This window comes from Hippoglossus hippoglossus, chromosome 9 (assembly GCF_009819705.1).
Source record: "Hippoglossus hippoglossus isolate fHipHip1 chromosome 9, fHipHip1.pri, whole genome shotgun sequence".
In the NCBI taxonomy this organism is placed as follows: Eukaryota; Metazoa; Chordata; class Actinopteri; order Pleuronectiformes; family Pleuronectidae; genus Hippoglossus; species Hippoglossus hippoglossus.
This window is the reverse complement of record NC_047159.1, coordinates 27,394,981-27,422,179: the sequence shown is the minus strand read 5'-3', so window position 1 is coordinate 27,422,179 and position 27,199 is coordinate 27,394,981. Positions and strand designations below refer to the sequence as shown.

Below are 27,199 nucleotides of genomic sequence, written 5' to 3'. Positions count from 1 at the left end.
TAAAGACTGGGAGCAGGGGGAACTGCCATCCAAGCTCAATTTATAAAGATATGTCTGCAAGCACCTTTTCACAAGGTATATCTAATCTGTTTAATCATCAGATATGTAAAGAAAATAAATCCTCTGGTTTTAAGGAGTGTCACACCACACAGTATCAATCTGATGTGACAACTTGACAACCTCACTGAGCAGTGAGCACAGTTACTGGATCAATCTGTGTGTCATGAAACAGTCCCTTACGAGGAGCTTTTAATTTGAACTTTCTGTTTGTGTGGATTGCAGAGCTATGTGAGCTACATGTACTTTGTCACTCTTAACAGTGGCAGGCCAGGTGATCCCCTAAGATAGCCTGACTAAATCTGCCTTCAGCTTTTTAAAACGAACAGAGATATAGATATATCTTATCTCACACTTAGAATAAAATTCTTTTAAATTAACTTGAGGTCTTAATTTTTTACATTTGACACTTGAAATGATTCATGCCCATAAATACTGATGTGACCACCTTTCACAACAACAACAAGATTTCTACAATTAAATACTGTTTCCATTGAAGATAATAAACATAATAAAATACAGTGGCTTGAACTTGAGCTACTCATTCTACGCAACACAAGACAAAGACGCTCACAGCATACTTTCACACTAACAAACATGGGTACAGTGGTTAGCCTGTTAGCCATACAGTGCACACAGACAATATAATACAACAATTATTAACACAACAGTTCTTGATGCCTGCAGAAGCAGCAGTGATGTCCATCTGCACATTCAGGAAGGTTCATTACTTTTAGCATGTGTTCATTCACAGTGACGACTGCAGCAGCTCAGACAAGGAGGGACAGAGGCTTGGAGGAGTGAAAGCTTCCCATGGAAGAATCAGTGATCGAGACAACAGTGTACATTTTAAACACTTACGATCCAGCAAAGAAAAACACTATGTTTTCATTTAAAATTAATTAACTCTGAGAAAAAAGTTGAAATTTGCAAGGAGATAAAAATCAAGTGGCAAAGCCCACATGGCATCAGAGTAGAACAAATGCAGGGTTAGCATTACCAAGGGAATCTAACAAGATAGACACAGAATTCAAATAGGTTTCTTAAAATGAACTACTTGTATATCGAAGTAATACTATTACAAGAAGTGAGTTCGTGAAGAAATCCTCTCCTGATAATAATTTGCAATTGATTTTCATGCAGATTCAAATGTTATTGACAGAATTAGTTTCAGGTGTATTTTCCTCCCGCTACACATTCCTCTTTCCCCTGTCATGTAAAACAGAGTCAGATGTGGAATCTGCAGAGGAAGGTTTTCAGTTCCAGAAAGGTTTTGCTTTGCAGAAACAGTTTCAGTGATTTTCCATCTGAGTGAATATATTGCTCAGTACTCAGAGGTTTGTGGCTTTCCTTTAGTTCATATGCTCCTCATTGGCCTTTGGTTCCATGCGAACCAAGTTTGAGATTTGTATCACAGTTACAAGGGGAGATCCAGGGCCAGTGCATGCTTTGACCACACTCCCAGTAACAGGACAGCTTCAGATATGAGGCGACTGTCCCTCTCTCACCTCTGGTCTTTATTTGTCCACCTCTCAGGCTTCAAAATCAGTAGTTTTCCCAGGCAGATTATCAGTCATTGATTTATCCTCTATCTTTTTCCTGTATAGGGCAGGAGAGCTCAGCAGTGTCACAATTCAGAGCACATGTTCTCTTGGCCCTTTACATAGATACAGTACATCCACTGGATGTGAAGTTGTGAGGCAGAGCTGTAGGACTCAGATGAGCCTCTCCTCTGGAGGAACTTTGAGGACGCTGCCCATCTCCAGCCTGGCACCAGCTACCTCCTGTGAGCTCGGGCTGTATGTGCCCTCCGACTGACGCTTCTTCCGGGCCGTCATGATGAGGAAAAATACCACCAGGATGGCCAGTAACATACACAGGGTGAGCAGAGGGATGGTCACAGCAAGCCAGGGAACTCGCTCCATATACTCCTCTTTCTGCAAAACCACAAGCCATAAAGTAAAGTGTTGTTCAAAATAGTCAAGTCTGTAGTTGTAAATGGATCTTCCGTCCAAATGAAGCCCAACCGAACATTATTGTTATAGGTAATCTATCTCTTCATATTTTAAGAGAATGTAGGAAGCAGTTAAACTTGTCAAAGATTAAAATAAAATAAAAACTAAACTAAGATTTTAACAAGAGGAAAAGTGTAAATTAAAAGCTAATATAAACGCTAACTATTCGGCTCAACAACATACTCTAGACTCCTCAAGAACATCAAATACGTAAATTCAAAGCACTTTCACTTCATATTCTTTATTATATCTTGCATCTGAATGTGTATATTTTTCAAATTGTTCACATTTTGTTTAACATAGATATTGTTAGGTTCATTTGTTGCCTATTTAAATAGTAAATTCTGTTTCTTAAAGGGGACATATCATGCAAATTCCACTTTGTTAGTGCTTCTACAGGTTAATGTGGGTATCTGGCATGTCTACCAACCCAAAAACTCTGGGGAAAAAACACTCGCGCGTTTTGTTATAGTTCCTCTAAGTCAGAAACGTCATGCTTGAGTGACTCGATTGCGCTTCCTGGGTTTTGTGTCGTAACAAGGAACTGGAAGTCTCCCTACATGGTCTTGGCCCACCCCCCCCCCCGTCCCCCCACACTCGCTACGCCGGGTTTACACCGGAGGCAGCGAGGCTGCGAGGCAGCGCAGCGCCGTTCCCAAGCACGCAGCCGGGCTGTTCACACGGGACGAGCATTTCTCCGCTGGTCAGCCCGCGATTCACTCACATGTGGCATTTGTCTGGATCGTTGGGACTGGGAGGCTGCAGCAGCTGCTCGGGAGCGACCGCTCGCTCTCCCGTGCGTGAGCTGGAATTTGTGTCAGCGCCACACAGCCAGCAGTGTGGAAGACTTCCGCAGTGTTCAGTGCTACTGTAACCCCCGAACTCCGACATTCAACGGGTACAACAACAAGCGGAGAAAGCAGAATCGCGGGCTGACCTTATATATACAGTCTATGGGGCTGACCAGCGGAGAAATGCTCGTCCCGTGTGAACAGCCAGGCGGCTGCGCGCTTGAGAACGGCGCTGCGCTGCCTCGCAGCGGTCTTCCACACTGCCAGCTGTGTGGAAGACTTCCGCAGTGTTCAGCACTACTGTACGCCGGGTTACAGTAGTTACGCCGGGGTACAGTAGTTACGCCGGGGTACACCGGACGCGGAAGCGCCGCTGCGAGGCAGCGCAGCGCCGTTCTCCAGCACGCAGCCGCCTGGCTGTTTACACGGGACGTGCATTTCTCCGCTGGTCAGCCCCATAGACTGTATATATAAGGTCAGCCCGCGATTCTGCTTTCTCCGCATGTTGTTGTACCCGTTGAATGTCGGGGTTCGGGGGTAAATGATGGTCTTCATAGCCCCCCCCCCACCCCTCTCTTTCTCTCTCTGTCTGTCTGCTTGTGTGCTTGTAGTGGATGGACAGAGGGGGACATTTAATTATGTGATTGGGAAAATTAAAACTCCAGGACAACAGAAGGGGAATACAAAGTATGGGATGCATATTTGATAATTTATATCATATAAAATATGTAATTTATATCGTTTAAAATCATGGGGGGAGAGGGGGGGAGGGGGGAGCTGGCTCATTAGCATTTAAAGGAACAGGCACTCAAAACAGGTCACTCTGTGGAGGGCTGTTTTATACAGGGTAAAAAGGGTGCTGTTTTATATGATCCTTGTGGTATTTTGACCAAAGTATGTTACAGACATTTCATTAAGACCCCAAGGAACCATATCAACTTGTGGTAAAATGGGCATGCTATGTCCCCTTTAACAATATGCACAGGCCGAAGTTTTTCATACTTGTCAATTCTGCCGCTCACTTTCTAGATCTCTACACTCTCAAATGCTTGTGTAAAACACTGGATGCTGGGAAACCTGATCGCTGAATCTTCAAAGCACATACCACATGGGCAGACATGCTACATGCCAAAAGAAATATACTTTAGAATCACTGGACCAGGGCAATAAATTATAAGATTAACATAAATGTATTTGCTTTGCCTTTGTTTAGAGCCACACTTTATCATGTATGTCTGTGTCGCTAATTGTTTCCAGATTATGGAACCAGTGCCAGCGACAAGAGGCCTGAATCGGAGCCATGCATCTCAAACCTTCTGCTCAGATCCAGGCTCTAATTGAGCACGTGACGTGAAAGTAAATTAACTCAGTGTCAGAGTGACTTACATTGCTCTCACACAGTGTGCCGCTGAAGCCGAGCACACACACACACTGGAAGTGGTTGAGTCTGTCCAGACAGGTGGCACCGTTGAGACAAGGGTTGGACTCACACTCGTCTATTTCTGTCTCGCACCTGAAACACATCAGCAGGGTTTTAACACAACGCTGACTGACAGAGCAGCTGCTCACGCTCACACACACACACACACACACACACACACACACACACACACACACACACACACACACACACACACAGCCTCATTCTTTCTTGACCTTTACACTTTGGATGTGGTTCAGATAGACTTTCTCCTCAGCTGCAGGTGTGTACTGAGGATTGTGCAGTGTGCTGCTCTCACCTGGCTCCAGTGTATCCAGGCTTGCAGGTGCAGTTTCCTCCAGAGCTGCCTCCTATACAAACCCCTCCATTAAGACAGTCTGTGTATGCATCACATGCCACTGGGGGGAAACGCCACCTAATGGATACACAAACATACTCCCTTTTACAATATGCACCCTGTTGACAGTTCATTAGGTACACGTAACTAAAACTAATGCAGTCTTATAAAACAGTCCGGTAATAAGTCCTCCTTCGTGAAGATTGTAATTTTCACATTGTGTGGACACTGTCTCTGAGAAGTGTTGACTCAACTAAATCATTGGTGTTATATTGTATCAGTGTTTTTATCATTTCGCTCCCACACCTTTCTGTATAATGCAGAGCTGTTCCAAAGCAACACAAACTACAGCCTCCAAAATAAGGATAATGATAATCAGTACATCTCTCAAACAAAGTGAACATTATAACCCTTTTATGAAGGAGGATTTATTGTACAATGAAGCTCAATTGTATCTTTCAAAGTACATGCCTGTAAATTGCCAATTTGAATCACAACTAAAAAAATAAAGTAAACAAAAACTTTAGTTTTGTAAATTGTTTGTTAGCTCTCAGGTCATTAACAAGACATGACAAGACTTTGACATGTAAATCAGAGGATAGTCCCTTTAATATCTCCAATATTACTACTCTACAAGTTCATACTAAAACTATTTTGCTTTTATAGTATTCCTGTGACTGTAGAATAATGTAACAAAGGAATTACTTGGAGGAAAACACTCATGTATGTAAGCAAAAGGGAGGGGTAAGGGCTGAAGAAGGTAAAGGCAATGATTGATGGGAAACAGAACTGAGAGGAAAATACAGGTTTTCAGACTTTTAAACAAAACATTAAACGTCCAAAAGGTGCAACAGAGAAAATGTAAAGGTGTGTACTCACTGGCAGCGCTTGCCGACATAGCCAGGAGGACAGAAGCACGTGTGAGTTCCCACTGTTTCCCCGCAGGTTCCTCCATTCACACAACTGAACTCCAGACAGTTATCCAACTCCTCCTGACAGTCTTTTCCTGCGTATCCAGGCTCACAGACACACTGGTAGTCAGCCAGGAGGTCTTTGCATGTACCATAAACACATGGATGTGAAGAGCATTCGTTTATCTCTATCTCGCAAAGCTCCCCCTCCCATCCAGCTCTGCAGCTGCAGTTGAACTCAAAGAATTGGTCCTGGCACTCACCCTGGTTGAGGCAGGGTTGGGAATCACAAATTGGTGCACCTTGGCATCCTATGATTGGCTCATGGCCTCCCAGTCTGGAGAAGCGGCTCACCTGAGGGGCATCTGGTACATTAATGAGCGGCAGGTAGACTCCACCCACTCTCACCTCCCCTAAGCATCCAGTGTATTTCTCTGCCAGCCAGATTTCAGTATCGTTGAGGAAGTTGAGGGTACCACCAACACCGAAGCTGGCCCCCACTCTTTGCCCATCCATGGTTAGGCGCCAGCGGGACACTGACTGTGTGGGGTCGACCATGGTCAGTTGGATACGGTGCCACACCCCATCTGCGATGACCCTGTCACTTGTGAATGCCAGAAGCTCTGTATTCTCCCCGCTGTCCAGCTTGACCAGCAGAGAGGAGTTGAGTAGACCCAGGCAGAAGACCTCGGCTCCGCTGGCGGTTCGCAACAAGATCCCGTTCTCGTCTCGCGTTCTTATGTCCATGGTGATGTTGGTTACAGGGCTCAGCAGGGAGCTGTTGGCAACATATCGGAGAGAGTTGTCCTGGAAAAGGGCTTCAGTTAAACCTGTTGGAGGAGAAGACCATGTTAGCAGCGTTTAAAACATAGTGTTACATGTGTTCCATACACCCTGCTGCATTGGTGTTGTACAGTGGAGGTCTTTCTCATACTATCCAACTATTAAAGTCCATCAAATCAAATAGATCAAATTGAATCCACTATTGTAGCTATTCAACACTTACTTCATTTTTCTCATATAGTCAGTAATCACTATGATGATATTAATGGAATCGTTTGAATTGTATATTAATGTATGCATCAAGCTTTGATTTGAGTTTTTTTTTTGCTGATCCACCATGTAACGTGGACATTTCTTGTCAGTATGCTGTTTTACATAAAAGTCAAATCACTGTCCTGATTTGAAGGAGTCTGGCTGACTGAGTTTGAATGGAAAGTCAGTCTTTCCAACTGAGGTTGTGGAGTTTGAAAGACATGAACATTTCCAATGCATAGGTCAAATGAATTTCTAAACTATAAATAAAATTTAGCATTTTGGGTGAAGACCTTTGTGCTACATCGACTTTGACCATTTTTTTTTATTCTGACCAGGCATTGATGTAGGATGAAGAGCAAAATGGCACCATCAATCATCAAAACTCTAAATGAAAACCATTCTCAAATGACATACATAGGTTTTGATGCCCAAATATCCCACAATGCATCCTACAACACTGTCTTTTAAAATCCAAGATAGGGGCATTTGATAAACAGTCTACAGTAATGTTTTAAAATTATTTATATAGAGGACCTTGCTTAATCTACAACTGAAGTTTTCAAAAACTACAACTAGCACCATCAGGAGTTCAAATCCCACTGTAGAAAACTCATCATGATGCTTTTCATGATGCTTGCAACCTCTGCAGAACATTTTTCACTTTGACCTTTGCAGGTATTTTCACTTGAGGTCAGGTTGTCAGGTTGTCTGTAGCATTTAATGAGAAATGGCACTTCAGAAAATCTGTTGACCACTAAGATTAAGAGCTAAACAAATAAACTTGACCTGGCCTGACTTGACTTGCCCTGCCTTGATGAATGCAGTGATAATCACGACCAAAGGATTACTCACACTCATAACCATCCTGTAGGTCCACACAGTCCACTCCATCAAAACAAGGGTTGTCGACGCACCATAGACGTGTCTCACACAGCCGGCCGGAGAAGTTAATGGAACAGTGACAGATGAAGTCATTCCAGGTGATGTTACACTGTCCACCATTGGAACAGGGCTCATCCTGTGCAAAGACAAACACAGATGGATGGATTACAAGATCACTTGTAAAATCTCTCACCTGATGTGACCACAGGGGTTCAAACTGCAGAGAGGACTGAGTGATAACTTACAGACCAGAGGCATTCAACTACAGGTCAGTGTTAATAGGGTTGGGATGAAAAACTAGAGCCAAACAATCAGACAACAGTACAAGGAACTAAAACAATTAGCGTGAGCTCCTTGTTAGAGCCTTGCATTGGTTAAACATGGGGATTTTCATTTTAAATGCAAATTAGCCAGAACATTTTGTTGACATGTATCCATGCCATATAGTGGCTGTAGTGATAATAAGCTTTTGTGTTGATTGGTCATTGAGTCAGATAGACAGAAATTAAATTTGGCACGGATTTCTAATGGTTATGGAAATCCCCTATATTTACATCTACTGCCACCAGCAGCTAACATGGAACCAAAGTCTCATTTGCCTGACTTGTACTTTTGCAGAAATACTAACATAGCACGTTGGCATCCAGTGGTTGTGTATTGAGTTGCTGAAAATGCTATTCTTTTGCTATTCTGACTTTATTTACTTGATGTTATTTCAAAAGAAAAAAGTTGGTTAAATCCTGATTGATTTAGACAACAACATGATCTGTTAAGTCAGACCTTGGTAAAAACAGAAATCATACATATTACAAACTGCATGATTTCCAGTAGTAGTTATAGTAGTTGTATTACTTGTGGTAGTGTAGGTAGTCATAGCAGGAGCAGAAATATATTTGATATTAGAAATAGCACATGTAGTTGTGCTGAGCAGTAATTCTGGTGGGGTAAGTAGTTTTCTGAGTTCCTGATCCCTGATCCAAATGCTGTTATGAGTTACTGTGGGACCCCTGTTTGATATAAAACATTACAAAATGTTCTGATTGTGAGGGGTGGCATATATGTATATATATATATATATCATTTTTTGTCTGCTCTTTAGTTAAAGTGGTGATCAAATATCTTCTGTATTTTTCTTTTACCTTGCATGTGTCATCACTTTGACATCCTCGCAGCACATTCTCCTCTGTGCTTGCCTGGTAAACCTCCATGCTGTCTGGATGATCCTCAATGGTCAGATACTTGTGGTCCAGCCGAACGTCCTGCAGGCAGCCCTTGAAGTTTCCACCCCAATTGTTTATGCTCTTGTCCAAAGGGAGCCCGCCAACATACGCTACATCTCCTGCCTCCACACTCACATTCCCTAAGGCACGATGGTTCCCCGCTTTGGGGAAGACCACATGGCCATAGCGTACCTTGATAGTGACCAAATTATTGTTGCCATCAGTGACAAACTTTGCCTCTGACAGCAGTGTGGTGTAAGGACTGTAGATAGCAACAGTGCCTTCCTTCAAATAGATCGTCAGGTAGGACTTTCCTTCTCGACTGAGCTGCAGGAGGAGGCCATTGTGTTTGAGGGAACGCATTAAAAAGGAAATGGTGAAGTTGTCTCCATGGGTTTCTGAGATATTGAAGGTTGAGTAGCTGGTGATGTTCTCATGGCCGAAGGTCCAGGATGGGTACTCTAAGATGGGAGTTGGAAGCAGAAAGATGTCACACTTACATCCCAAAACACTGGTAAATACTTGCATCAGCAATATTTGACTTTTAAAGTTTTTTATGATATCTACAGGACTGAGGATTTTCAGGACTCATCGTCATGTGCCTCCAGGGGCTTGGACTTCAGCAGTGTAAATTCTTAACAGAAATAAAATACACAGTGAAGGGTCTCACTTTAAAGATAAACTTGCTTAATGGGCAGTGTGGTCAACTGCTTTTGAAGCTAGACCCATACTGATAATGATTATGACCAACTCTGCTGTTCGCCTCAGATCTATTTTACTTCAGCTTATTTCAAATAATTGTTTTGTTTTGACAGCGTTCAACGTTACTATCGTGATTCAAGTCTCGTTCCTCTCTGTTATGTTTTTAACAGCAGCAGGCAGATGTTTTCAGTCAGACGTCTGTCCGCTACCTGCTCAGCAGCAAATGGTAGACAAAGTTAGCAACTAGCTGGTAATCACTGTAGAGCATTTAGCAGCGAAAGATTTTTCTCATGAGTGGTTGCCATCCAAACCAGACTAGGTGAAACTTTGTATCATGTGGATAGAGGTAGGCTATAGATTGAAATAATTCTTTATGCTGCTCTTTGTCTGATGGATGAGTAAATCTTAAACATCAGAAACTTTATAAAGTGATAATATGTCATTGTTTTGTTTGCAGATATTTCCACAGCCAAAGTAGCCATAAAATCAATTAATGGCTGCATTATTTAGACCACATTATCATTCATGTTTTCCCCCATTTGAGAACCTGTGATCACTAGCCACAATATAACTTTTTCAGTAACCCACTAGTATATTATTAGAGTATTATTCTGCAAACCTGTAACTACTCTCACCTTCCGCACAGCTTTCTCCGTAGTAGGGCCGGTGACACTGACATCTGGCACGAACCCACATGTCCACACACTGCCCACGCTCCATGCATGGGTCTTCATGACACCAGTCATTTTTGGTGCATCCCATTTCCAGGCCTTGGTTCTCCTCTCTGATGAGGTCCTGAGGCAGAAGCAGCTTATGGTCAACATGAAGGTCCTCCATACAGCCAATGAACCCCCTCCCACTGGAAGTATGGCGTAAGTATTCCTGTGGTGCCCCTCCTACATACAGCTGCTGAAAGGAGCTGGGCTGGAGGAAGATCAGATGGTTGTGGCCCTCATTCTTCACCTGGCACCCTTCCTCACAGCCAAGTCCTTTTACAGTCAGGACCAGCCTCTCATCCATGGTCACAGAGACCTGGTACCATTCCCCATCATTGACAGGGCCAGGGTAAATGGCATGCATTACCTTCCCTGACTTTACCCTGGCCTGGAGGGAGCCACTAATAATTTCCAATGAGAAAAAGCGCTCCTTAATGCCCCGGTAGTACAGCACCATGTCAGGCAGAGTACTCTTGAATCTGAGCTGCATGTGGATCCCATGGTTACTGTCATGAATCTCACGCCTAGTCCTGTTTGCAGAAATAGGCAGCTGCATGTGAATGTAGCCCTCCGAGTTGAAGGAGAAGGTAGTTGAGGTGTTGCAGCGTTCTCCAGTCCAGCCGGATGGACACATGCAGGTGTAGCTGTGCTCTCCATCATCTGTCAGCATTGGGTCACAACCTGCTTCGTGTTGACACTGGTGATGTTGGCAGCCGACCAGGCGGACGTCACAGTCTCGCCCACCCAAGGGTTCCTGGTCAGGCTCTGGCATCGGGCAGTGACACCTATAGGAGTTGGCAGCATCTTCGCACGTGGCGCCATTCTGGCAGGGATTGCTATCACACTCGTTGATGTCCACCTCACAGTGTACACCTGCAGCATGGAAAGACACTCACTTTTAATAACAGAGATTCACCTTTTCACTTAATTACACAACCTTCCAAACTCCAGTCACATTTAAAAACTGGAAATTCAATCAAGCAACAAGGCTACAGCACTAGGAGAGAGAGCACGATGTGCACACATGTAGATGAACAAACAGATGTGCTTGGGGAACAGCATAAATATTTCCATCAGTGTCATCAGCAGATGAGGAAACGACTTGAGGAAATAGCTGTTAATAGCAACAATTAGAGATGAATTAGAGTAACAGTCCTCCTTAATGCAATTAAGTATATGTCAAACTGATCGTATCAGCTAGACACTGAAATATTGCAATATATGCTCCCCCCCCCCCCACACACACACACACACACACACACACACACACACACACACACACACACACACACACACATACACACAGGTCTATCCTTCTGATTTCTGTAGTCAAAGCCGTCTTATCACACCGCATCTAACATTAAGCCCTGGCAGCAGCAGTCAGCTTGCATTAACATAGTCCTTTAAAATACTCTACACTCAAGGAACCCTAAAGCTGTTCGTCCTCTCCCGTGCCAAGACTCCACCCTTACAAGCACGCAACCTTCTTCTCTGTTAATGTAGTATTCAAAAGTGCTGTACCATACTGTACCTGTCAGCCCCCAGGGCCCACAGCAGCAGCACATCAGCAGCAGTAGCGTCAACCTGCCGCCCCCCATGATCCACTGATGAGTCAACAGCCAACACATTCTTCACACTGCTGGGTGGCAGAAATGACACAACCAAGTCCTCTTTCTCTCACACACACAAACTCTACTTCTCTCTCTCTAGCTTACAAAGCAGAAGTGTCACTCCTCCACTCTGTACCAGGCAGAAAGGCAGGAGTGATTAAAGTGCAGCCCTGCCCAGTTTTTCTTTTCCTCCCTTTCGTTCGGCCTCCTCCATCCCCCCTGAATCCCTCCCTCCCTCACACCCACTTCTCCTCTCCTGTCTGCAGCCCAGCCCAAGCAGAGTGGTAAGCTTCCAGGCTCCAGCTGGCTCCTGTCAGTGTTTGACAAGAGGAATGCAGTGCTGCGTTCCCCCCTGTGCTCCATGTGCTGGCCTGTGGATGCCCACTAGTGGCAGGAGGTGCTGATAAAACCACCCACAGGTGGTGCTGCAGGTTCAGGGCTTCAGGTGGGTTAGGCCTGAGCATGGCTGCATCAATACATGGAGCTAATATTGATCTTTTTATTTATTGGCTATAGCAATAAAATACGATTGCAAGACGATTTAGATTCAGCACTAGTATATGCTTTGGTATAGAGACAAAGAAAGAGGATTATAGCATTTCCTAAAATTAATATTGAAATTTTGAGGGAGAAAACATTTATTTTTTTTAGAATCCCAAGTTACCAAAAGTCAAACCATATCTAAATTCCAAATCTAGATTAAATAGTAAAGTAATTTTCTTCACTTCAGACATTGTGACATAAAAGTATTACAGAATCCCTATTCCCTATTTCCCTTTTTTTCAGTTTGACCTTGTTACTAGACATTTGGTTTTCAGGATTGTGCATGAACTTGATTTGTAAAAAAATCTTACTAATACTTTTACACAAATCTCATTATTTTCTGTAATTTCATTGTTCTTTATGTATCCTTTCATATTTATCCATTATTTCTACCTTCATTCACATAATGCAAGATTCACCTCAGAAATAAAATTATTCCATATTGGTAATATACGTACAATATTCCTTCACAGTATGTGGTGATATGAATGTTTTTTAATTTGGCCTTTGAAAAAAATGCATTAGCAGTTGCAGAGAATGTACACTGGCATAACAAAGAGAGAAACAGAAAACAGGGACATCAACCCTTTGAATAATCGGATATCTTCTTCTTCTCATCTGTGATTGACAGAATTAGCTGTTACCGTGAGCTTTGCCTGTTACTGACAATGTGATCAGCAAACCTAAGGAGGCTACGATGTGGAATGAGCTGTTCACTCATCCCACAGATTTGTTAATATGACTGAACTAATGACTGTAACATATCCAAGTTATTTTCATTACGAAATGTCCTATGTCAGCTCCAACCATTATAAAACCGTCAACATGGCCCTGGTGCAATGAAGAGGGCACACAAGGTCGTCTCTAGTGGATTAACAACCAGTGTCGACCACTTCAGACACGTGGAAGGTCAACCTGTTGCACATGTGCGGTACAGAGTTAACAGGATTATATTTTTGTGCCCTATGGATATTCTCTCTATTTTTGCTGCTGTGTCCAACAGTGATTTGTGTATAATGTAACATACCACTGTAATGAAATGCAGATCATTTTGAAAAATGGCCTTGTGCTGTTCACAATGTTTTATATCATCTTTCTCTTATTTCATTGGGCATTAATTAGTCTGTTAAGCAGCTTTTTGTAATCCCCCCACCCCCGGGGCAATTTACTAAGGAGACCCCGGTTTAATGCCCAAAATGGACACCTGACATATGGCACTTTTATTGGCTTTGTTGTTTTCCACTGTGCTCATCCATACCATATGCCCCATCATCCTCCCCCACCCTATGCTCTGTTGTGGCCTAAACATTGTGCAGCCATAATACTGTTAGCAGATTCGCTTCCTGGTGTGTTGACAAAAGCTTTTGGTTCAATTCCTCACTTCTAAGTCCAGATCCTGCACTTCAAGGTCAGAGTTTGATGCTGTTCCTTCTGTTTTGAGTGATGCAGAGACAAATCTCCTCTAATGAGGAATAAATACCTTTGCTGGCCATGGGGAATGATCAGCAGGAGGAGGATTAACCCATTATTGTTTGGCCAAGGGGGGGATAAAGAGGGACAAGGAGTTTAATTTAGCATATTCGCTGTGCATTATATTGGTTTTCTCGATCCATTGTTCTACCAGTTACTAAAGTGAATAAAAGTTTGAAAAAAAGTTTTGAAAAAAAGTTTTGAAAAAATCACAATTTAGAAATAAATCTCAATTTTGAAAGCCTGCTATATTTTCAAGTCTTGAGGTGTTTGGCCAACAGTCCTGTCAGTCAGTATAAAATGATAGAACACTTATATGTTGTGCACATTTAGATTTGCCATTACAACAATTTAATAAAAAGGTCAGAGTAATTTTTTGAAGACTCTGTAAAATAACACAATTGACTTGATGTCAATTTTAACACCTCTCAGTCTTGTCAACATTAAGGGCCCATGCCGGTGTCAATGGGAGACGCTCCTATGGGTTGTATTAGAATTTAAAGACAAACAACCATGGTCATTCAAGTAGCTAGACATTTACAATCATTGGTATCATGGATTAACACTGACAGGGACAAGGCTGCTTGTTGGGGAAGAGCAGCTTAATGAAGATGTTTTGTTAGGAGATAAATAATAGGACAGCAGATAAGTGGTCCCTCCTACCTGTGAAGCCGTCTGGACACACACATTGATAAGAGTTGACCAGATCCTGGCATTGTCCTCCATGGTGACATGGAGCAGACTCGCACTCGTCCACATTGACTGAGCAGTTGTCTCCTGTGAGAGGAAGAAACCGATCAGATTCTGAACCTTTAACGAGGCAACATATGAAGAAACTAAAAGGTTCCTGCTGTGAGCTAGCTTACCGGTGAACCCTGGCAAACAGTGGCAGATGAAGCCAGCTGCCTCTTCATGTGTGAAGGTGGCTGTGCTGAGTTCAGGCAGCATCCCATAGTTCCTGGCATCTGATCGCTGGAAACACTCTCCATCATTCTCACAGGGATGCTGCTCACACTCGTCTGTATCCAACTGGCAGTTTTCTCCCTCATAACCTGGACACACACACACACAAGCATGCACACAAACATGTTAGGGTTTGGGATAGGTTTTGACTCCCCCCCTAAGTCTATTTAATTCAATACTCACATGTCAATAATTATTTTTAAACAGTTATCAATCATTGTTATCATTCCTTTTGTCCATAAAGGTGTTCACATGTATACGCCTGTGTAGATTATAAACTAAGAGGAGATAATGTCTGCGCTGTAAATAGAATTGGTCATTTCTATCAAACATAAATAGAATGGAGAAAAAAAACTTCAGCTGTCAAAAGTGTCTGAATAAAGCTATTATTTCTATATAACAGCCTCTTTAAAATGTTTTTAAAAATACAGATAGATTTAGATGCACAATTATGACGAGGGAGCCTGAAAGACAAAAGCTGAAGTCAGACACATGGATTGTGCAATGATGTGCTTAATAGTGCTCTTCCAGCATACAATACATATGATATGTGAGTATTGTTTTAAATTATGTACTTTATAAAATACTTAAATCTCTTTTTTTTCCTACAAAGTATTTTTAGGACATGCACACATCATTGCATTACATATGGAAGAAAAAAATTAACAGGATGCCTGCCGACGTCTGAATCTCTCTCTGCTGAAATGTGCTCATGCATCACTTTTCATAATTCATCACAACCCTGGAGGATTTAAAGACTGCCACACTGCTGCTTTTATTTAGCTGCACCATAAATGACAGAAGGGGCAAAGCCCTGATCTTTAGCCCCCCTTCGTTTTCTAAACTCAAGGCTCAGATTAACTCTCTGGATTTATGTGTGTGAATACCCCAGCCTCCAGGGGACGCTCTTTGTGTGCATAAGGTTGTACTCTTTTAACATTTAGATATGCATTTGTAAATCAATTGAATATCACAGAGTTGGGTCCTAGGGTTTATGTGTTATTAAAGAGTTATTGTGTGTTGTCAAAAAGTTGTTTGGTATCAGGCCCAGTGTTGAACTACAGTGTACCTGGCCAGCAAAGGCACTTGTACTGGTTGATTCCCTCCAAGCAGGTGGCTCCATGTTTGCAGGGGTCAGAAGCACATTCAAGAATATCGTCTTCACAGTGGTCGCCTACAAAGCCCGTCCCCTCACAGTCACATTCATAGCTAGGAAAAAAACAGAGATACAAATAAGCCGGTCTGGTATTGTGATTGTCGGACCAACACACTATATCAAGATTTTCTGTGTGATTTTTTTATCAAGTATCTTTTCTCATTCTCCTTCTCATTTGAAAATGATTGCAAAATGGCACAAAGCACCCTATTAAATTAAAACATTCTGAATCAGTGGCTCATGTTGAGGGGGGGAAAGTGTGTTAACTAACAGTTAACTAAGATTCAAGGCTGAATATTGAACACTATGGGGACAATCTAAAATGACATAGCACAATGACACATTTCCCATTATTTGTCAAGATTCTTTAAAGTAAGTTATCAACTGAAAATCACATGAGCAAGAGTAACTGGAATGTTTTCCTGGTGGAAATCCTGTTTTAGGTTTGAAAAGTATCTATCTGACATGTATAAACCATATAAGCAGGTGATAGACTAAAGAAAACACTTGAAATATAGACACAATGCAGATACTTTGATACAGGGAACAAGAGGTCATTGTGTTTATTTTATTATTGACTGATCTTTTTCTTTATTATTATTTATCTTTCTATCAATAAAATTATCCAACAGTCAAAGTTAACATCCTCAAGTGTCTTGTTCAGTTAACTGACCCTAACCCTAACCCTAATCCGAAAGCCTCAAATCCTCTCATATAAAATGATTTAACCAGAAAGCACAGTGGCTTCAGAAAGTTAGATTTAACTAACATCCTTTCTTCAAGCATCTTCCTCACACCCTGCTAGTCCGATCAGTTTTACTACTGTACCAGGTATTGTCAGCACCTCCAGCGCTTTAATGACTCATCACAATGACTCACAGATAAGTGGATTCCTTCTCATCCCTGGTCAACTTTAATGTCTGCCGTGCAACCCCGAGCCGACACAACACACTGCTGGATGACACATCGGTCTCACCAGGTTTAACATGAGAGGCAAGTATAAAGAGTGGTAGATTGGAATAGATAAACTAGTATTTACCATTCTGTTGTATTGGTTGTACATGTGATAACTAAGGAAAGTGTCATCTCTTAAGAGACATTAAGAGACATGTACTGATACAATACATATAAACACAGTTTTTAAAATATGTCTTAAAGAAATGCATCTCAGAAAAGAACAAATACCAAATTCAATTAAATTCAGTTTCATTTGTTCATTATCTCAAGGCAGTGTACATAGTAAGGAAGACCTTATAAATTATAGGGATGATCGAGAAGTTTAATTTATCCTTGAACCTCCTGTTTATTTTCTTCATACCTTTTCTCAAACCACTCTGTATATATATATGTTTAATGTCCTATAGTATATGGGCAGTAACAGTATTCATGCCAATGACGGCAACAGGATTGACAGGATTATAATAAAGATTATAATCGTCCATTTGCACATTTTAAACTTTTCATAATTAAAATTTGTATTCTTAGAAGTTTCATACCAAAGGACCAGTTGAAAGTCAGTTAAATTAAATAAAAAAACATTCTGAATGTTACATTTTATGTAATGTCAGAAAGTAGAACATTAAGTTTGGTGAACTAGGGATGCTGTAAAAATAATTAACTAACTTTATATAAGAGATGAACTTCCTCCTGAAAAAATAGACTGGCTGCTTATAAAATATTAATTAGTTAGACAAAATGCTTAAATTTAATTAACAAAAAATTGAATTCAAGTTTTTTGGTTTGATTCTTCATTGTTGTCTCAACTAGGAGTGAGGTTTGGACAACTTGAAATGTTTTGTTGGTACAACAAAAATCTTGTTGATTAAACTTGAAGAATAAGTTGATGGGACTATTTTCTCAACATCACCTTCGTCACAACTATTTATTCTAAGTTTATGTAACACAGATGTAAGTGGCAACAGCTGAAGTTTGCAGAACTCAACATTTTCAAAATAATAAATTGCATTGTCCTTCAAAAACCAAAATCAGTCTAACTCCAATCAGATTGTTTGTGTGGGAACATTCTCAAAATGTAAACATGTGCGTGTGTAATACCTGTTGACCCCATCTATGCACTTGCCCTCATTCAGACAGGGCACGCTGGCACATTCATCAATATTGACCTCGCAGTCTTGGCCCTGGAAGCCGGCCATGCACTCACACCTGTATGTGGCAATGTAGTCCCAACAGGTGGCGCCGTTCTGGCAAGGGTGCACCTCGCACTCATCGATCTCCACGTCGCAGTTAAACCCTGATGGGAACAGAGGAGGAATGGCAGTGGGCCAAGGCATGAGATTGGCAACACACCTAATTATCTTAGCACAAGTGCAGGTACAACAGAATAACACTGTAGCTGCCAAGAGCTCAGCTGCAGACAGACAACAGCTACACTAATGCTACTTAAACAGAGCCATGTAACCTCCTTCAATGTCGGCAATGAGAAGTGGTATAAAGCTCGGTCAGTCTCTATATACAACAGTAAAAGTAAAGCCATACTGTACTAGCTGCATTGTACACTCCTAAAATATAGATTTACAATTAGCTCTTATTTACATTTAAAGTAGATGTCATCAACACTGCTGCTTCTGCAACTGTTAATCACGTTGGTGAGTGGACCAAACTAAAGCACATTACTTCTTCAATGCACTGACATGCACCTGTCACTTTCATCTATAGCAGTATATTGTATGTGCCTCATGTTGCTCCCATTATGATTTAAACTCTCCCACACCCTCTCTGGAGGGGAGCAGTTTGAAAGCATTTGTTGAATTTTAGAGCTGTGATCCAACATTCTTGGAGTTTTGTATGTGTTCCGCTAAGTTCAAGTACTGAGTACCTAGAAACTACATATTGGCTGTTTCTACTTTAGAGGTAAATGAGCTAGTAGCTATATCTTTACTGGCTGTACTAATCTGTAATTCCCAAAACATATATTTCATTTCAAAATCCAGAGATGTTTTTTAATCATCCAAATGCAATCGCAAAATACTGGAGAACAGCATGGTCAGCATAATAGTAATATAAAGTATATAAAAGTATGTTAATATATACTATAATATATGTTTTTGAATTTATTTTCACATCACCAGCTGAGTCCCCAACTGGTTTAACTTTGTTTTTAGTTGTAAAAGTTTGGGAATTACTGAACTATTAACTTTAACGGCTTAATTTTAAAACGTAAATGTTAAATCATATATATACATGACAGTCAGCTGCACTGTAACACTGTTGACATCGTCAGCCTTATAATCCTAAATAAAGGGTTTGCCACTGGATCAGATGAAACAAAAATGACTTGGTTTGACTTAGTATTTTGATTGTTACTTCAGAAACTGAAAATGAAATTTGCTAATGAGCTAATAAGCTTATTAATTCTGATAAGTAAATTTTCTTGGTTCAAAAACCCAGCCAGTCATAACCCTGACAGTGTCTTACCTTTGAAGCCTGGGACACATTCACATGTGTAGTGATCCACTTCATCCAGACATGTGCCGTTGTTTTGACAGGGGTGGGAGGCACACTCATTAATGTCCAAATCACAGTGGTAGCCCTGAAATCCTGGGACACAGAAACACTGGTAGGCATTGACCCCATCTTTACAGATGGCTCCGTTCTGACAGGGCTCTGACTGACATTCATCAGTGTCCTCCTCACAGTTCGTCCCCTGGTACCCGGCAGCACACAGGCACTGGCGCCCGGTGTCAAGGATGTCTACACAGATACCACCATTCTGGCATGTTTCCTCTGAACAAGTGGTCACATTAACCTGGCAGTCATCACCTCCAACTCCAGGGGGACAGTAGCAGGAATATCCGTTGATTCCGTTGACACAGTAGGACTTGACACCATTGCAAGGATTGCTGTAACATTCGTCTACATCCAGGGTGCAGTTTAGCCCTGTGAATCCATCTGGACAGAGGCAGCTGAACTCGTCAGTCCCGAGGTTGCTGGTACAGTTGGTACAAGGTGCAGTAATACAGGGATCATACAGCTCCTCACAGTTTTTGCCCATGTACCATACTGGTCCTTTGGGGCATAGACACACATAGTCATCCAGGTGTTCAAGACATGTGGCTCCATTGTTGCAGGGAGATGAGAGACAGTTGTCTGCTGCCACTGTGCACAGAAGACCTGTAATGAGAAGGGAAGCTGCTATTAAAGGTCCAATAGGCCACATTTTCATATAAACATTTAATTTTTACAAGCATGAATCCCAAACTAGAATGGAGTGCAATTGTTTCCCATTGCCAATGCTAACTAAATACAAACTAGTCCCTTAAACATATGAAAGTGAGCACTTTGTCCAGAAAACAAAGTCTCTCGTCTGACCAAAAGTACATCTTTCTTCTTTAGTTCCTCTGGTTTCCAGTAGAAGTCAACTCCATGATGTTGGGATTCCTGGGTAATTAAGTTATAAGTCTTTCAAATGTTCTTTTGTCATGGCCAACAAATGACCAAGTGCAGGTACATGTGCAAGTTTTACTGTGGTCATCTTGTGATTACATGCTGTAATGTATATTAACTTGAGTTTGACCAGGATGGACCATTTTTTTTGCTGTCTATTCGTATGCGTCTTCAGTCAAATTAATATTTTGTCATTGTATGACAATGGATACAATTGTTTTTGAGTTATCTGACATGAAGGAAAAAGACATCACAACGGCCTGTGAAAGCATATCTCTGCATGTCTATTTGAACACCAATGCACCGTGTGCTCATTTTCCCAAAAAATATTCTGTTATGCACCCAGTAATAAATATAATGGAACATATTTCAATGAATTAATTAAAGAGCCTGAAATACATATTATGAGTTAAAGGGAAACTGTATGGCTAACTCAGTACACTGTACCTCTGTAAGATTGGCTGTTAGGGCTTATAGAGTGGGTTGCCCACAACTCAAAGGCTATAGGTGCTTCAGGAGATGAAGCCCCTCTTTCCCCTGGACTTAAGATCACAGCAGATGGTGTTAGAAGTAAACGTATTATATGACTGAGCAAGCAGCTGTCAGTGTTGTCAATGAACGTTTAACTCACTACTGTTTTAAAGGCTGCACAAGTTGAATGGGCGTGAAAATTAAAGTACTTAAAAATGCAATGGCTTTGTTATGTTCACTATTATTTTTCACTCATTATTTGGTTCAGGGTTTGTTGAGGGTTACTATAAGAGACAGTACATATCTGGTTCAAGATCTGATGTGTGAATGGGTCAGGGGTCAGAGGTCAGAGTATTTTCACCCAGAAGATCAGGGTCAGTATCGAGTAACTTCTTATTTTACTTTTTTCTTTATTGTTACTTTCAGATGCAAGAAAAATACTTACGTTACTAGATCAGGTTTATGTACCAAAATATTTTTCAAGTACATAGAAATATGTATAGTTTAGCATCTGAACAATGAATCACATTGTGATCTTTACTAATTAGGTTGAGTGACCATGTTCTCATTACACACAAGCTGAAATCCTGCTTATTGGCCAGAAGCAAGTTCATTGTTGTTTATTGATTGATAGCTGTGAGCTCTCAGAACAAACCAAGCACAAAACTGTGTTGATCTGAGCAATGGTGAATTTAAGGGCTTATATATTCAGCCATTAGCCCCCCCTCAACTGTATAGAAAGTAGGGTGATTTGCGTAATAAACATCCAATGTGATTCTCTGCTGGCAAGTTGTCAGCAACAACATTGCAGTAACAATGTGTTTATATTTTTCTGGCAGCACCTATTCCTCATTTCCCACTGCATCCACTTTTAACAATCCCAGTTCCTTTCACACGCAGCTGTTGTCACACTTTTTACCTGATCTTTCCTCTTCAGTCTCACTTCTCCTCCCACCACCACCACCGTACCTGATACATCCTGAGAGGTGCTGTGTTGTTTCTGCTTCCTCTGGTTATATTTAAATGCGGAGGTAACAGCATAGTGTTTATAACCGAAGCTGACAGTTACACTGATGTGCATTGAAGTAGTCTGTCATTCTTTCTAACCTTTGTGGGCCTTTTTGTTGCCATTGTTTTGTCATTACAATTTTTTAAGTTGTATTCAAATCCATTGACCATATTAGATTCATGTTAAAATCATGTTTTGAACTCTGAGCATGGTGTTATCATCCACATGCTAAAATGCTCAAAATGACAATGCTCACATGTTTTGCAGGTAAGAGTCCAGTGTTCATCACCTTAGTTTAATATTAGTATAAACCAAAGTACTGGAGAAATCAAACATTTAGATTCATCCTCAAAACGACATTAATAGGACAAATCCAACCAACAGTTGATGAGATATTTTAGTGTGGACAAAAATGGTAAAGCAAACCACTAACTATTTGCCTTTGACTCATCTTTTCCTTTGACGGAACAAGTAGGAGCACATTTAAATGCAAATGTGGATAACTAATTTATATATTCTTTAATTATTAATTATAATCAAAGAGTATTTGATTATTCCAAAGGTATACTTAACTAGTATCTATATCAACCTACTGAGACAGAAGAGAATAATCTGAATGGGTGTTTTTTCTTAGAACCCTGAAGTTGACATAAGAATAGGCAGTAAAGCAGATAAGACAAATAATACAGAATGTGTTAATTTGTTGATAAATGTGGTGTGTTTTGCATCTCCAGGTGTGATCTCTTTTTCAGAGTCATTTCCTCTGTCTTGCATAAACTTCATATGAATCACTTTATGTTTTATCTCCCTCTGTTGGCTCTCACTTGTACTGAAATCATTCTGAATATTTTGTTTATCTATTTGTAAAAGTCTCCCTCTTTGTCTTGTCGAAGATAACCTAGATCCTCTCCAGGCCTGGCCTGTCCGGCTAAACTCCGCACTTTAAACCTCTACTACCTGTAATCTCATGAGTCCTGCAGGCTGACAGGGGCAGCAAGGGTCTCCTCACTCTTCACCCCTCTGTCCAAACCCAATCAACCCCTCACACATTCCAGGGAGCTGATAACCGCTCCTCCAACACAAAGCCCAACCCCCTGCTTCAGAGCACTTCATAGATCATGGTTATTACTGGACAGGGCCGATCCCTGCAGTGACTGGTACCAGCATCTGAGGCCAAGAATAACACTGAGCAGATCTTACTGATCAAACCCCTGACACTATCCAGAGACTTCAGCATCTCTTCAAGAGGGGGTTAGTTCAATTAGACATATTACTGCACCCTCTGATTGAGAAGTCTGATTTTATTTGAATCTGTATTAACAGGATTTCCAAAAATTAAATCCAACACAAGTCTTAAGACCCAATCAACCTATATGGATGTGAAGCAGGAAGTCCAGCCATTTGTTCATGTACACTCACTGAGCACTTTATAGAGAACACCTGTAGGCTACACCTGCTTATTCACACATTACCCGATCAGCAAATCACGTGTCAGCAGCTCAGTGTACAGCATCCTGCAGGAACAGGTCACGAGCTTCAGTTAATGTTCACATCAAACATCAATATGATGAAAACATGTGAACTCAGTGATTTTCACTCTGACGCTATTGTTGTTTTATTCTGAAATTGTTGACCTGCTGAGATTTTCACGCAGAACAGTCTCTAGATTTTTTACTCAGAATGGAGCCAAAAAACATAAACCATCCAGTGAGCAGCAGTTCAGTGTTGATGAGAGAGGTCAGAGGAGAATAGTCAGACTGGTTGGAGTAAAAAAAAAAAAGGCTTCAGTCGATCAGATAATCACTCTTTAAAACTGTGGTGAGCAGAAAAACATGTCAGAGTGAACGTGTCCAACCTTGAAATTAGGGTTATGATGGTCTATAACCGCAGAGAACACGTCAGGTTCCCTCCTGTCAGCCAAGAACAGACACATTTTCTGAGGCTACAGATGGTAGAGTCACAATCTGAAGTCAACGGCATGAATTCATGACAACCTGCTTTGAGTCAAAGGTCCAGACTGCTGCTGGTGGTGTGATGATGCGGTGAATGTTTTTCCGGAACACTTTGAGCTAAGAGAAAAATTATGATGTAAAATATTTGTATTGACTTGCAATAATATCCTCTAACATAGGAAATACATAGATTTAAATTTCAGCACAGGAGGAGCAAAGTAAAAACATGTTTCATCTGAGTGTTGTGATAAATGAGATGTCAACACTTCTGCATAAACTGTACATCAATGAGAAATGCTCATGCTTCCTATTCAAGATGTTTTATTTGAATCAACAACAACTATCTTCATTTTAGCTCAGTCCCACATGCACCGTCCTGCATGCCTCAAATCACCAGAGCAACAAGTGTGTATGGATCTGCTGATGAAAATAGTCGGGAACAAACACTATTTCCTCCTGTTTTAATAATGTTTCATAAAAAGTATTTACTGTGCCCTCCTGGCTTGTGGCTGAGGGGTAAACATGATGGAAAGATGGACTAAGTCTTGTCATTTTGTTTCACTCTTTGCAGGTGCAGAAGGCAGTCTGGGGGGGGAGTATTTGCTCATAGTCACGGCAACAGCAACACAAAGTCAGTAGAGAAACACGCTGCAGGGTAGAGGAAGCAGCGACGCTGTGAGTCATAGAGGAAGGGAAGCCCCTGGCTAACGCACAAGTTGAGCTCAGAGGAATTTTATTGATTCACCACAAGAGACTGGCAGCTCTGCCTGTGCTCCAAAGGCTCCACAGCAGTTGGTTGCTTTGGTTTAGATAAAAAAAAGCACAAAACCCCCTTGAATCAGTCAAACGGAGTCTGAGACACACATCTTTTTGTCTCCTGCTGCAAAGGCTGCGTTACTCCTAACACATTGTCTGTGTCTAGTTTGGGGGCAAACGTGACAAAACACGTGTTTTAAGGTCAAACCACTTCCAATCTTTTACTTTGACGTAGTGTAAGGCAAATCATTACAGTAACAGTTCAAATCGCTGTTGTTTCTGGTACATGTATTAAGAATAATGAGTCATAGCTGAATAATTATCAGTTGACTGATCCATACAACGTAGGGTTAGTAATCCACCCAGTGAGTTATTTTTTCATTGAAGAGTAAAATACCTCACTAATGAGTTGAGACATTTCGACCCCAGCTTTCTCTGTCCCTTAACAACTATTAGAGCAAATTCTCCTTGAATTAGTCACAGTTTTCCACTGGAGGCCTTAAAGCACTTGTCCCGTCTGTGTGTATCATCTGGAGATGGCAGTTCTGATGGGGAGGGAGGATGGTTCCTTTGGTGTTTTCCTCTTTTGTTAAAACTGCTATTGTTCAGACTTGATGTGAAAAAATTAAAAAAAATCTGTACTTGTGGGACCCTTTTCCTTCATCTCAGAATCCCTGTCATTCATCTTCATCAACACATGCACTCTGCTTCCCATTCCTGTTTTCAGCTGCTGCCTTTTTCTTGAAATCCTTAAGTGCTCAGATTGCCAGGTCTCTTGCCACGCTCCTTAATACCCATCTCCCCCTCCTTTCAAACATGAGACAAAAAAGCTGTGCAGCAGAGCAGCCGAACGCTCAGCTCGTTACCATAGTGACCTTTAACAATGCCACCCACCAGCCAATCCCCGGTGCCGGCCCGCCACCTTTTAAATGAGGTTCAGACGCTTTACATAAATGAAGGTCGCGGGAAAAATGGGTCAACAGAGTTTCATGAGGTACTGGGGGTCGAGCAACCCCCACAGCTCAGACACACCCTACGAATGGGGCTGCACTGGCTGCACATTCATCACACATGAGGGAGCTGTGAGGAAACGAACCGATTAGAGCCTGTTAACTTAGTTTAGGGAGTTGTAAACACACATTTAGACATGTGCTGTGCTCGAGATAAGACCTACCTGCTCATGAAAGCCCAGAAATCATTAGGATTACAATCATTTGATTCTAAGTTACTGACACATAATTACAATATAGTGCAAAAGTAATGATACTGAAGCTTCCTTTTAGAGATGGTGTTCTTGCTTTTCAGTCAATAGCATTTGCTTTTGTTTAAATAAATAAAATGCATCCTCTGGTTCTATCTTTTACCAATCACTTTAAAGGATGTTTTATGGAAAGGACTTTTAAAATCACAAGGGGAAAAAACTATTTATATCAGTGTTCATTTATATTTTTGCCTTTCTATTATTCTCCACACGTGTTACTGGCAAATTTCGAACCTGCTATGCACTGACTTAAAAACCCTTTGAAAGAATGGACTGAGAATAAGATTTAAAGAAAGGCTCATCAAACGGTGTAGTGGTTCTCGACACACAGAATAAACAAAGGGTGTACACATAAACATGCAGGGCTGCACACATGCACTTTAAGATTGTGGATGAAGTTTGAATGTGTTCCTACTGTGATGTACAAAGTTTTGCATTAAGAGAAGCTGTTTCCATCTTAAGAGCTGCAGTGAACTGCTCCACTGAAGATAATGACTTACCCAGTTTGAACATCATCACAGTGATCAGCAACGTCCTCTGATATCGGGACCAAACTCTTCCCAACTCCATAGTAAAGCAGTTTGTTTCCAGTCAGTGCAGAACAACGCTATAAATCCACAGGTTCTCCATCCAGCACACTGCAGCTCTCCATCCAGGCTGCTCCACCTTAGCTGCTCAGACTGAGTGGTAGCACCTCCATGCCGGACCACTGGGACCCTGTGTATGAGTGTGAATGTGTGTTTTGGAGAGGGAGTGAGTCTCTCTGGGGACCAAGCTTGGCTGGAGTAAAGCACAGTAATCACCCCAGCAGAGGGTGAGGGAAGGAAAACGTGGGATGGATAACTGGATTAGACCGCTTCATCCACTGGTTTGATTGTATGGCATCTCTCCCTCTGTAACAAGAACTGAACACACTGTTTACAGATTTTCACATCCACGTTTCTCAGAGCACACACACATCATCTTTACGCTGTTTTTAAAACTAGTTACATTTTTGTATTCACTATTTCAGCTTCATACCATCACTGTATTTATTTTATTATTACGCACATTTCTGTTTACTTTATTTTTATTATTTTTCTACTTGAGCTTACTTTTAAACTCAAATTCAAATATACCAATTTATCCGTTTTAATATTGAATTCTTGTAATTTTGTGTTGTTTATAATTTCCCTGTATTTTTTTAATTGTTTTAAAATTACAGGGACAATGATCATTAATAATCGTTTTTGTAAATGAGCCAGTTTAGCAATTTTGGCTAATTACATGTGATTTTGATATAAGTAAAATATCTCAGGCATGGAGTGCCTAAATAAATCTTGATATTGGTTATTGAACTTTAAGAAAATAAGAAAATCTTCCACAGCAAATGACCAACTCAGTGACTCTTCACTATCAACAGATAGATATCAAGATGTAACAAGCTTCGTCATGACTCCTCAGCAACGTTGCCTCTGAAGCGAGGAGGTTAGGAGCCAATCCTGGAGTCCAGTC

General features: G+C 41.2%; 1 protein-coding gene across 1 annotated transcript; it reads right to left on the bottom strand.

The window, feature by feature from the left end:
• Positions 1-350: 350 nt before the first annotated feature.
• LOC117767812 (protein crumbs homolog 1-like) lies at positions 351-26,454 on the bottom strand. The gene is made up of 13 exons (XM_034595725.1): positions 26,206-26,454; positions 19,288-19,983; positions 17,908-18,103; positions 15,766-15,905; positions 14,600-14,785; positions 14,397-14,510; positions 10,030-10,983; positions 8,612-9,153; positions 7,443-7,608; positions 5,521-6,382; positions 4,603-4,719; positions 4,250-4,376; positions 351-1,994 (listed from the first exon to the last, which is right to left on the bottom strand). The coding sequence occupies exons 1-13, from the start codon at positions 26,273-26,275 to the stop codon at positions 1,773-1,775; spliced, it is 4,392 nt and encodes a 1,463-aa protein (XP_034451616.1). The 5' UTR covers positions 26,276-26,454; the 3' UTR covers positions 351-1,772.
• Between the last annotated feature and the right edge of the window lie 745 nt (positions 26,455-27,199).

Bases quoted from the DNA above. Each gene is read 5' to 3' on its own strand.
- LOC117767812 (XM_034595725.1), bottom strand. From the start codon at position 26,275: ATGGAGTTGGGAAGAGTTTGGTCCCGATATCAGAGGACGTTGCTGATC. The intron at 18,104-19,287 runs GTAAGACACTGT...TGTTCCCATCAG, and splicing joins ATGTGTCCCAGGCTTCAAAG to GGTTTAACTGCGACGTGGAG. The intron at 9,154-10,029 runs GTGAGAGTAGTT...CTCCCATCTTAG, and splicing joins CGGAGAAAGCTGTGCGGAAG to AGTACCCATCCTGGACCTTC.